This window comes from Anolis sagrei, chromosome X (genome assembly GCF_037176765.1).
Source record: "Anolis sagrei isolate rAnoSag1 chromosome X, rAnoSag1.mat, whole genome shotgun sequence".
Classification (NCBI taxonomy): Eukaryota; Metazoa; Chordata; class Lepidosauria; order Squamata; family Dactyloidae; genus Anolis; species Anolis sagrei.
In genome coordinates this window covers 9,020,371-9,033,430 of record NC_090034.1, presented here as the reverse complement: position 1 = coordinate 9,033,430, position 13,060 = coordinate 9,020,371, and the positions used below count along the sequence as shown (strand labels likewise).

The 13,060-nt window shown below is 38.7% G+C and overlaps 1 protein-coding gene across 2 annotated transcripts in view; it reads right to left on the bottom strand.

The window, feature by feature from the left end:
• The window catches only part of LOC137097978 (mitotic spindle assembly checkpoint protein MAD1-like), a 796,577-nt gene that overhangs the window by 757,186 nt on the left and 26,331 nt on the right, over window positions 1-13,060 (bottom strand). For both annotated transcript variants that reach the window (XM_067473504.1, XM_067473503.1), the window contains exons 7-9: window positions 11,501-11,631; window positions 11,116-11,230; window positions 7,931-7,992 (exon numbers count right to left, since the gene is read on the bottom strand). In XM_067473504.1, coding sequence (XP_067329605.1) covers window positions 7,931-7,992; window positions 11,116-11,230; window positions 11,501-11,631 — 308 coding nt within the window. The remainder of the gene's footprint in view (window positions 1-7,930; window positions 7,993-11,115; window positions 11,231-11,500; window positions 11,632-13,060) is intronic.

Sequence of the window (13,060 nt, the reverse complement as noted above, 5' to 3'; positions counted from 1 at the left end):
GAGAGATGCTTATCAGCCTCAACCAGACGTACCGTGGTCCTGAGTCCGATACTGCACCTGCTCTGCTATAAGAGAGATGATAATCAGACTTCCTCAAACAATGGAGTGCGGTTTGGTACTCCCTTTCATTGGATAGCAAAAGAAGCTAGATAAAAGACCATCGGAGAAAGCTCTGAGTGATTAAGCTCAATTAGCAAGTTTCACTCTCTCACTGTTACTGTTCTTAAGGTGAAAGGCACATGTCTGTGTTTTAGATGGGTTGGGGATCAGCTGGTTTTCCCTGTAATAGGCAGTAAGGGCACCTAGAGTTTCAGAGAGCTTCTGATCAACCATCTCAAAGCTCCCTGCTTGAGCGGTGATGGCACCTATCATCAGCATAGATGAAACTCTCTGTTCCTTCTGGCAGTGGCTGGTCATTTGTGCAGATGTTGAACATGGATGGAGCAAGCACGCTCCCCTGAGGCAGGCCGTTCTTCTGTTTCCGCCATCTGCTTCTCTGGCCCTGGAACTCAACAAAAAAGCTCCTGTTTTGTAGCAGGTTTCCTATGAGGCGGGTGAGGTGGTCGTCCTTTGTGATATTATACATTTTTCTCAGGAGGAGGCGGTGGTTCACAGTATCACGACAAATAAAAATACTCTCTCACTTCAAGCCAGGGAATAATAGCTGGTGCTTAGCAGTGGCTATGTGTTGCGTTCCACCTCCAGAAAGCATTATTCTAACCTCTTTCAATGTAAATGTGCTTAAGTATCCTACCAATAATAATAAAGAGGGGAAAATAATATATGTAATAAAAATAATAATGATAGAGGAAAATAATGGAAATGTAATAATAATAGGAATAATGAGAATAAAATAATAAATAAATGTAATAATAATACAGTAAAATAAGCAGAGTAAAATAATAAACGTAAGAACAATAATAGAGAAAAATAATCTTATAAAAATAAAGTAAAATAATAATAACTGTAACAATAAATAGGCTAAAATAAATGTAATAAAAATAATAATGATAGAGTAAAATAATGGAAATGTAATAATAACCGGAATTATGAGAATGAAATAATAAATGTAATAATAATACAGTAAAATAAGCAGAGTAGAATAATAAATGTAAGAACAATAATAGAGAAAAATAATGTTTTAATAATAGAGTAAAATAATAACTGTAACAATAAATAGAGTAAAATAAATATAATAAACTAATAGAGAAAAAATAAATACATGTGATAATAGAGTAAAATAATAACTGTAATAATAGAATAAAATATATGTAATAATAATAAAGTAAAATAATAAATGCAATAATAATAGAATAAAATAAAAAATGTAACAACAATAATAGAGGAAAAATAGAGTAAAATAATAACTGTAATAATAATAGAATAATATAATATATGTAACAATAATAAAGTAAAATAACAAATGTAATAATAATAAATAGAGAAAATAATAAATGTAATAATAGAATAAAATAAAAATGTAAGAAAAATAGATAAAAATGAATGTAATAATAATAATATAATAATACATATAATAACAATAGAGTATAATAATAATAAATGTAATAATAATAGAGTAAAATAATAAATGTCATAGTAACAGAATAAAATAATAAATCTAATAGTAAAAATATAATAAATGTAATAATAATAGAGTAAAATAAAAAATGTAATAATAATAGAATAAAATTAAAAATGTAACAATAATAGAGAAAAAATGAATGTAATAATAATAGAATAAAATAATACATGTAATAACAATAGAGTATAATAATAATAAATGTCATAATAATAAATAGAGTAAAATAATAACTGTCATAATAACAGAATAAAATAATAAATCGAATAGTAGAAAATATAATAAATGTAATCATAATAATAGAGTAAAATAATAAATGTAATGACAGTGATAGAGTACAATAATAAATGTAATAAAAATAATAATAGAGTAAAATATTGTAAATGTAATAATAAATAGAGTAAAATAATAAATATAATAATAATAACAGAGTAAAATAATAAATAACTTTGAGTGAAGTATAAGCTATGGGAAGCTTTCTCAGTATAAAAAAGGGCTGAAAAAGTCATCTTATACTCAAGTATATACAGTAAATAATGAAAAATACCAAACGTGACTGCACACAAGGTACTCTCCTGTACACCAGTTCACAAAGAATCCCATTATGCTACATGTCTTACACTTATCTCTGCACCTCTCTTCCACATATGTGAAGTTTCCAAGTAGCCTTCTACTCAGACTCTGATCCTGACTTGCTAGCTTGACACTGCATTACCTGTGTTGTCAAACATTAATCCTTGGTTTTGCACTACAATGTTATTAGCTAAAAGAAATCATAACATAAGGCTAAATTGTAGCAATGGCTTCATATCAGCCAGAAAGATTCATTCCATTCTAGCCAATATTCCCATTCATTTGCACCTTAGATTGAACACTAACATTTAGGAAACACTGTATGAGCACAAAGTAGCTGCGCGAAGTAACATACTGCGGAAATTTACTAGCAGCGCATGAGGAGCAGACCCAAAATGAACAAGAACATCAATTCTGGCCTTGTCGTACTCAACTGTCCCATCGGGTGTAAATCTGCCCACACAAAGCAGGTAAATATAGCACTGAATGAGACGTGCAGAATAATCACAAAATGTCTTAAACTTACACCTGTTGATAGACTCTATAAGCTAGCTGGCATCGCACCCCCCCCCCCCCCCCAAAGGATGCACTACCAACATACTTTGTGTTTACAATATAAATTCTTATCGAAACTAAGACAGAAAAATTATTCTCAATAGGAGCATAGTGTCTAGATCTAGGGAAGTCATGCTCCCCATGCTCTATTCTGCCTTGGTTAGACCACACCCGGAATATTGTGTCCAGTTCTGGGCACCACAATTCAAGAGAGATATTGACAAGCTGGAATGTGTCCAGAGGAGGGCGACTAAAATGATCAAGGGTCTGGAGAACAAGCCCTATGAGGAGCAGCTTAAAGAGCTGGGCATGTTCAGCCTGAAGAAGAGAAGGCTGAGAGGAGATATGATAGCCATGTATAAATATGTGAGGGGAAGTCAAAGGGAGGAGGGAGCAAGCTTGTTTTCTGCTTCCCTGGAGACTAGGACGCGGAACAATGGCTTCAAACTACAAGAGAGGAAATTCCATCTGAACACGAGGAAGAACTTCCTGACTGTGAGAGCCATTCAGCAGTGGAACTCTCTGCCCCGGAGTGTGGTGGAGGCTCCTTCTTTGGAAGCTTTTAAACTGAGGCTGGATGGCCATCTGTCAGGGGTGATTTGAATGCAATATTCCTGCTTCTTGGCAGGGGGTTGGACTGGATGGCCCATGAGGTCTCTTCCAACTCTAGGATTCTATGATTCTATAATGGTGAAAGCCCACTGAAAAAGGGAATCCACAATTGGGTTGTTGTCGGTTTTTTTCGGGCTATATGGCCATGTTCTAGAGGCATTCTCTCCTGACATTTCGCCTGCATCTATGGCAAGCATCCTCAAATTCCTGCACAGTAGTAAAGGTGTGGACATCTGCTTTCTCTTCAGGCTTATCAGGGGGCATTATAAACCTAACTTTCTATCTGTCATAATCTCCCTTGATGTATTTGACTGCATGAAGAGCAGAAAAGTACTACAAGAAAATCAAGTTTTCCTAAGGAAAAAAAAAAATCCAGCCGTTGTCTTATTCCATTCCGAAGAAGTATGCCATCTGGTGGATAATGGCCCATTTCCATATGCATGAGCCACCTTTTAAATTGTTAGACAACAGAGTTGTGCCATGAATGCATTTAGCATTTCACTTTAGAAGGGGGAATTTTGCCCATCACAGGGAAGTTGGTAGAGAGAATATTAGGGATTCAAAGCTTCAGTTCCCCAAATCTCATTACATTTAATGTCAAAGGACTTTATGTGTTAAGCAGTTACTCTAAGCAGTCCCTGCACCAAAACATGTTCCGATAATGTCAAAATCTCCCTGCTTCGTAATGTTTCCTAATATACAAAAGAAATCAGTATAGAGAACTACCTGCTCTGTATAATCTCAGAGTGTATAAGGTAAGATCACATGCCTCACAACTACCCTAAATTTTAATAATATCCTCCTGTTACCAAACCCACAGGTTGAGGAGAAACACACAGCATTTTCTTCATCTATTTGTCTACTACTCTACTACTACTACTACTCTACTACTACTACTCTACTACTACAAAGCAAAGTTTAAAAGCTAATGGTCCACCAAGGCTGATAATGTTGGAAATAGCAACCTTCTCAAGTATCATCTATTTATTGTTGAAGGTTTTCATGGCTGGAATCACTGGGTTGTTGTGAGTTTTCCGGGCTGTATGGCCATCTTCCAGAAGCATTCTCTCCTGACATTTCACCCACATCTATGGCAGCCATCCTCTGAGGTGGTGAGGTCTGTTGGAAACTAGAAAAACAGGGTGGGAGAAAGAACTCTTTGTCTGTTCAGGGTACGTGTGAATGTTTCAACTGGCATTCACACCTACCTCGAACAGACCAGAGTTCTTTCTCCCACCCTGGATATTATTCCACAGATATATAAACCCCATTTTCCTAGTTTCCAACAGACCTCACAACCTCTGAGGATGCCTGCCATAGATGCAGGTGAAACATCAGGAGAGTATGCTTCTGGAACATGGCCATACAGTTCGGAAAACTCATAACAAGCCTCCTCTATTTAATGTTATGTCTCTTTCATGGCTGGAGTCACTGGGTTGTTGTAAGTTTTCCGGGTTGCATGGCCATGTTCCAGAAGCATTCTCTCCTAACATTTCACCCACATCTATGGCAGGCATCCTCTGAGGTTGTGAGGTCTGTTGGAAACTAGAAAAACAGGGTGGGAGAAAGAACTCTTGTCTGTTCAGGGTACGTGTGAATGTTTCAACTGGCCAGACAAGAAACAATCAGAGCCAGCTAATCATCTCCCAACAAAGGATTCCCCCACAGAGTAAGAAACCAGACCTTGAAACTGCTGAGCCATTAAATGTTAATCAAGGTGGCCAGTTGAAGCATTCACACCTACCTCGAACAGACAAGAATACTTTCTCCCACCCTGGACATTATTCCACAGATATATAAACCCCGTTTTCCTAGTTTCCAAGAGACCTCACAACCTCTGAGGATGCCTGCTATAGATGCAGGTGAAACTTCAGGAGAGAATGCTTCTGGAACCTGGCCATACAGTCCGGAAAACTCATAGCAAGCCTCCTCTATTTAATGTTATGTCTCTCTATAATGTGTCGTTATTGCCCCCGGTGTCATGGTCCCTGGTGGCGCAATGGGTCAAACCCTTGTGCTGGCAGGATTGAAGACCGACAGGTTCGAATCTGTAGAGAGTGGGTTGAGCTCCCTCTGTCAGCTCCAGCTCTGCATATGGGGACATGAGAGAAGCCTCCCACAAGGATGGTATAACATCCAGGCATCCCCTGGGCAACATCCTTGCAAATGGTCAATTCTCTCACACCAGAAGTGACTGGCAGTTTCTCAAGTAACTCCCGACACAAAAATGTGTATTTTTTATTTCCTGAAGTGTGTCTTCTTTGGTTTGCAGTTTCCTTAGCTCTATGTACTTGAGGCAGTGGGAGGGGCTGCAGATCACGAGACTGTTCAGAATGCATTTTAAACATGATGACAGTTGAGGAATGACAGGTGAGGCCTGAGTCAGAATACAGAAGCCAGTGTTAGAAGTTAAAAAACTGTTGGGCCTTGAGTTCCTTTGAAAGTAGACTATTATGAAAGAGAACTGTACAGGAGAATATATTTTTGAAGAGATTGTTAAAGACTATAAGTTAAAGATACAAACTGAAATGTTTTAACGTTTAACCTGACAAGAAATGTACCTGTATATTTAAATACATGAAGTTATGAGTAAAACAAACATGTTATTTTAAAAGAAGTCTACTTGAATCTTTGTCTACTGAGAGAATGGAATAGAAACAAGATATTTACAAGCCCAGCAATCATCCATTACTCAATAAACTGAAGGAACACCTCTATACCCAATAGGTTATGATCCTAACAGATCATAATCCATAATTCCCAATAGCTTGTCATCCGAACAGGTCATAATCCATAATCCCCAATAGGTTGTGATCCTAACAGGTCATAATCCATAATTCCCAATATCTTATCATCCGAACAGGTCATAATCCATAAACCCCAATAGGTTGTGATCCTAACAGGTCATAATCCATAATTCCCAATTGTGGTGAAGTGTGAGTTTTAATCTACAGTTATGTATAATAATAGATAGGTGTTTAAAAGGGTAAGTATTTAAACTAGCATTATTATTTTTTTGTCGTGTCAGGAGCATCCTGTTGTGAGAGAATTGGCCGTCTGCAAGGATGTTGCCCAGGGGATACCCGGATGATTTTGATGTTTTACCATCCTTGTGGGAAGCTTCTCTCATGTCCCCGCATGAGGAGCTGGAGCTGATAGAGGGAGCTCATCCGCCTCTCCCCGGATTCGAACCTGCGACCTGTCGGTCTTCAGTCCTGCCGGCACAGGGGTTTAACCCACTGCGCCACTGGGGGCTCCTAGCATAATTGGGGGATGGTAGCCAGCGTAGCTCACTCTGAGCTGAGTTACCATGGAAAAAGGGGTAGAGCCAACTGCCACTTGGCAGGGCAGCCATTTTAAAACAGTTAGTCTGTAGTCAGTGAACTACAGGCAAGGCTGGTTCTGTACTGTATTGAGAACCAGTAAAGTAGTCTGTAGTCTAAGAACTACAGGGAAAGGCTGATTCTACTGTGTTGAGAATCAGGAAGGTTTTGGCTTTTAGCCGGCATAGTTTAGATAGGTCGAGTTGACTTATTTATATTATTAGTCAGTGTATGAGTAAAAGGGGGAGAGAACCCTAATAAGAATCTTTATTGCAACAGAAATAACATAAGGAAAAGATAAGCTTGTACCTGAAGTAATCTGTTAAAGAAAGAAACACATTTTGAAGGAAAATAAGTTTGAAACCTATTTAGTGGAAGGAATAGTCCTCTTAAGAGTTGGTTTATGAAATGTTATAAATGTAACCTCTGAAGATATGTGCCTCTAAGAGTTAAGATACATTGAAACCATCAAGTTTCTTCTATACTTCAATAAACTTGTTACAGTTTCTTCTAAAGCCAAGTCTCTGTTACAAATACTTTCAAGTTAAGCCACGCTACACATTGAAGAAAACATAAATCAATATCACAAGCTATTAGTTGTGTTATCAATTTAATAAGTCCTTCAAAGTGTTGGCTCCTTTACAAACCGTTACAAATTGGTGGCATCATTACAAACTGGGTGCCATCTTTACAAACTGGTGGTCTCTTTACATCAATAGGTTGTGATCCTAACAGGTCATAATCCATAATTCCCAAAAGGTTGTGATCCTAACAGGTCATAATCCATAATCCCCAATAGGTTGTGATCCTAACAGGTCATAATCCATAAACCCCAATAGGTTGTGATCCTAACATATCATAATCCATAATTCCCAATAGGTTGTGATCCTAAAAGGTCATAATCCATAAACCCCAATAGGTTGTGATCCTAGCAGGTCATAATCCATAATTCCCAATAGGTTGTGATCCTAACAAGCCATAATCCATAATTCCCAATAGGTTGTGATCCTAACAGATCATAATTCATAAACCCCAATAGGTTGCGATCCTAACAGTTCATAATTTATAAACCCCAATAGGTTGCGATCCTAACAAGTCATCATCCTTATTCCAATAGGGAAATGCTGCCATTTTTTTCAACATACCAGTGAATTATCAAGGGCACTATATATATAACCATCCATATATTGTATAGATGATAGAAAACAAGGAAAATAGTCAACTCTCTTATACTGTGTAATAGTGATAGAACTCATGGCTCAAAATTTAACTACCATCCTTCACTTACTTGATATCTAAACCAGTGCTCTGGTCCAGTTTCTCCCAAGTTTTCAGCCTTCTCTGGAGTTTCTGAAGAAAGAAAAAAAGAAAAAGAGATTTGCAAACAAAAAAACCCTAATATACTAAAGTTGAATGTACAGCTACCTTTCATTTTGAAAAACAAAGTGTCATTCATCTTACAAAATGTCTATGGATCTTGTAGAGAGACGCAGACAGAGGAAAAGATGCTCAAATCACCCTCAGATTATTTTGTATCCAAGCATCATTACCAGATTGATTGCATGGATCTGGACCAAACTTGACTTACATATTATCCACCATGACCAATTTTAGTGCTGGCAGGGTTTGGGGGAAATGACAGAGGACAAAGGGAGTTATAGTTCACCCATATATAAAGTGTGTTGTGAACCACACCGACAATGGATCTAGATCAAACCTGGCACACATACCCATCATGACCAACTTTAGCTACTGGTGTGGTTTGGGGGCAATGATGTAGTTTACCCACATCCTTATGCATTTTTAATGGACAATTCGTAAAACCCAATAATAATAATAATAATAACAGCAACAACAACAACGAGGATTTAAAGATCAAACTGCAAAGACTGTGGCACAAGCCAGTCAAGGTGGTCCCAGTGGTGATCGGCACACTGGGTGCAGTGCCTAAAGACCTTGGCCTGCACTTAAACACAATTGGCGCTGACAAAATTACCATCTGCCAGTTGCAAAAGGCCACCTTACTGGGACCTGCACACATTATTCACCAAAACATCACACAGTCCTGGACACTTGGGAAGTGTCCGACGTGTGATCCAATGCAACAGCTAGCACAGTGATCTTGTCTGCTGTGGACTCATCTTGTTGCGTTTCAAATAATAATAATAATAATCATCATCATCATCTTTATTTATACCCCTCCACCATCTCCCCAAGGGGACTCAGGGCGGCTTACATAAGGCCAAGCCCAACAGTACAGCAATTCAAATAAACAACAAACAACAACAGTAAAATATAAAAATAAATTAAAATGCAAGAAACATTTGTATATAAATAAACATAAACAATGTAAAACCACAATAATTTAAACACAAAAAATAAATCACAGTGGGCAAGGCCAAGACCCAGGATTAAAAAACAAACAACAACAACAATCTTTTATTTATACCCCGCCACAATCTCCCATAGGGACTCGGGGCAGCTTACAAGCACACAATGGAGCCATACAACATACAAAATACAATATAACAACATTAAAACAAATAACACATGTAAAACCAAACATATAAAATTAATAAAAACAATAAATCAATAAAATATGGCAACTGTCGTTAATTAAAAGATCCATACAATCAATTTAGCTTTCTGTAGCAAAAGATAGTGATCTGGTTGCAATTTTAGTAGAGTTATGTGTCATCTGCGTAGAGACGGCACCCAACACCAAAACTCCAGATGACCTTACCCAGTGTCTTCATGTAGATATTGAAAACCATGGGGGATAGACTGGAACCTTGTGGGTCCCCACAGGTCAATGGCCAGAAATCTGAGAAGGTGTCCTTCAGCATCACCATCTGGGTCCGACCCTCCAGGAAGGAGCAGATCCATTGAAGGGAACTGTCCCCAAGACCCAACCCAGACAGCTAACTTGGCTCCCAGCAACTGTCCTTGCTATGAATTATTCTTTCTAACAGAAATTTCACCTCCAGGCTCATATCCTTTTTAAACCATGAAGTTGAGTGGATTGGATGTGCTATCATCAACACCACTATTGTGTGCTATAACAACTATTTTCACACCAATATGGAGAAATCAATGGTATTGATCCAACACTGTACTTAGTCTCGCTTAAGAACTACAATGATTTATGTGTAAATTCCAGCTTCTTCTTTTCTATGTGCACTAAGGGCTACCATCTGTATGTAATTCCTGGTTAGCAGGAGACATCCAAAGGTGTTTTCAAATAAAAGCTGTCACAATAGTGATAACAGCCTGGTTTAGAGTGTCAACAATACACAGCACTCTTGCCAAATTGTTTATATACTTTTTGCTTTATTCTATTTTTTTTAAATGGAATCTGTCTTGTAAACTTCACAACCTATGAGGATGCCTGCCATAGATGTGGGTGAAACATCAGGAGAGAATGCTACTGAAACATGGCCAGAGAGCATGGAAAACTCACAGCAACCCAGTGATTCCGGCCATGAAAGCCTTCGACTACACATTGTATCTGTCTTATTTCAAACTAGTTGGGTACCTGGCGGTGCCTGGAATATTTGAAAAAGTCATTGTTTGTTTTGGGGTGTTGGGTAATATCAGGTACTCCAAGTCCCATCATCCATGGCAAGTTTGGTCCAAATCCATCGATGGTTGGATTCACAAAGCTCTCTGGATGTAGGAGAACTACAACTCCTATAAATCAAGGTCAATTCCCCCAAACCTGGGTTCTGCGTGCCAAATGTGGTCCTGGCCCATTATCGGAAGGGGTCCCAGTGCACCGCCTTGATGCCGGGTGAACTACAACTTCCATGCTATTGAGTCAGTCCCCCAAAACCCTTCAGTCTTTTCAGTTGCTGATCAATTCCTCTATGTTTGCTGTGTGCCATAAGAAATGTTAGGAAAGGGTTAAGAGAGATGCACAAGGAACCCTGGGATGCCTGCCTGTGGTGGAGGAAACATGTCAAATCTAGGAGGAAATTCTCCGTGAATGAAAGCATTCCTTGGGTGCTGGGCCGTAGTATTTTGGGAGGACATTGGCGGTGTTCGGGCTACATGTTCATGGCGCTCGCTATAACCTGTCAGTTGAGGGAGTGCCTTTGGAGGCTTCTCAACACTTGGAATCATGGCTTGTTTGTGGAGGTGTGAGGCTATCTAAGTAGACAACTCCACCACATACACACGTACACATTTTTCACTTTTATTATGTGTATAGATAGATATAGATAGATAATACTGAGTGTGTTTATTTGCTAGCTACCTTGAGTCCCTATGGGGTTAAAGGCAGGATAGAGATAGCAATAATAATAATAATAATAATAATAATAATAATAATAATAACAACAACAACAACAACAACGTATTTTTTTCTCTCAGAACAAATTTTTGAGCAAGCAGGCTAAAAATTCTAGAGATGCAACGTGTATGTTAAAATTAGAAAATTAACTCAGAATAATTGTTATATCATTGAAACCTCACCTCCTTCTCCAACTCCAACGCCACCATTTCTGCCTGAACCTTCTCATAGCGTTCCAGTTTCCTCTGGAGACCCTCCACTTCCTCTTTAAGCAACCCATTATTTTCTTTCATTTCTCTGAGAAGAGAAAGGGGAAAAACTTTATTCAAGACATCCTTTACTCTAGTTGCATTTTGAGAAATCCAAAGACAAACAATCCATTACTACTATTGTAAATATTACCAGTTAAAGCTGCAATCATGCACAACGAGTGTTTATCTTGCTGTCAATCAGGAATAAAGAGAATTATTTTTGGACTTCTGGATTCAAAACCCAACAATGGAAACTCGGTGCAAAAGCAGCAACAGATGGACAAGAAGAACCAAAGATCCTTTTTTGCCTTCTAACCTAAGATAAGCATTCTCCTCTCGAAGCTGCTGCAGCTCCCGCTCCATTTTGGGAAATTGTGCTAGCTCTGTCTTCATGTTCTTCACAATTATGGCATCTTGTTCTTGCAATGAGAGCTTTTGTTCCAGATCCTGCAAACCAAAAGATCAAGGGGATAAGAAAAAAAACTAGTTTAAAAAGTTACACTTACAATGGATACATTTATCTTGACTGCCTAACCAAACCAATAAGTCACAGAACCCAGAACAAGCCTATCAAACTCATTTGCATCGAGGGCCACATCAGCCTTATAGTTGCCTTCAGAGAACCATTAATCTGTGTACATCAGTGGTTCCCAACCTTTTTTGGACCAGGGACCACCTTGACCAGAGACCACTCTCCAACATTAGTACCAAAAGATTTACAAATTGGTTTTTGGTCAACTTTAGATTGGTTTGGTTATTTGGGATGCTGATTCAGAAAACTACATTGGATAGACCACATCAGCTCTAGTTTCTGATGCAGAACATATGCCATCCAGTAGTCTCCATCTGCTCGCACACAGAAAAACCATCTATATAAATAAAAATGTAATGTTTGTTTGTGGGATTAACAGAACTCAAAAGCCACTGGACCATCACTCATAAAATTCCCCCCAAAACAGTGGAAAGGACTTAACCCACCCACCCCACAAGTTAAATGACTATACAGAAAAAAAGGAAGGAAGAGGAAGAGGAAGAGGAAGAGGAAGGGAAGGGAAGGGAAGGGAAGGAAGGAAGGAAGGGGAGAAAGAAAGGAAAGAAATTAATAGAGAAGGAAGGATGGAAGCAAAAAGCAAAGGAAAGAAGGAAAGAGGTAGAGAAGGAAAGAGGAAAAGAAAAAAGGGGGGAAGGAAAGAAAGATGTAGAGAAGGAAAGAAGGGGAGAAGGAAAGAAAAAAGGAAAGGAAGGAAAGAGGGAGCGAAGGAAGAAGAGAAAGAAATACAGAAAGAGGGAGGGAAGGAAAGACGGAAGGATGGAAGCAAAACATGAAGGAAGAAAGGAAACAGGTAGAGAAGGAAAGAGAAAGAGGAAAAGAAAAATGGGGAAGGAAAGAAAGAGGTAGAGAAAGAAGGAGAGAAGAAAAGGGAGTGATGGAAGGAGGGAAAGAGGTAGAGAAGGAAGAAAGGAGAGGAAGGGAAGAGAAGGAAAGAAGGAAAGACAGAAGGAAGGATGGAAACAAAAAGTGAAGGAAGGAATGAAAGAGGCAGAGAAGGAAGAAAGGAGAGAAAGGAAAGGGAAAGGAAAAGGGGGAAGGGAAGAGGTAGAGAAGGAAAGAAGGGAAGGAAAGAAGGAAAGAGGGAGTAAAGGAAGGGGGAAAGAAGGAGGAAGAGGGAGGGAAGGTTGGCCACAGCAACGCATGGCGAGTACAGCTAGTATTTAATAAGCCTTGGGACTATAAGAGGGTTTTGCAAGACCAGTCGTTCTTGTTGCAATGGCTGAGACCATGGACCATATTTTAGTTCTTGCGGATCACTGGTGGTCCATGGACCACAGCTTGAGAACCAGTGATGTATATGGATACAGAGGGCCAACTATAACA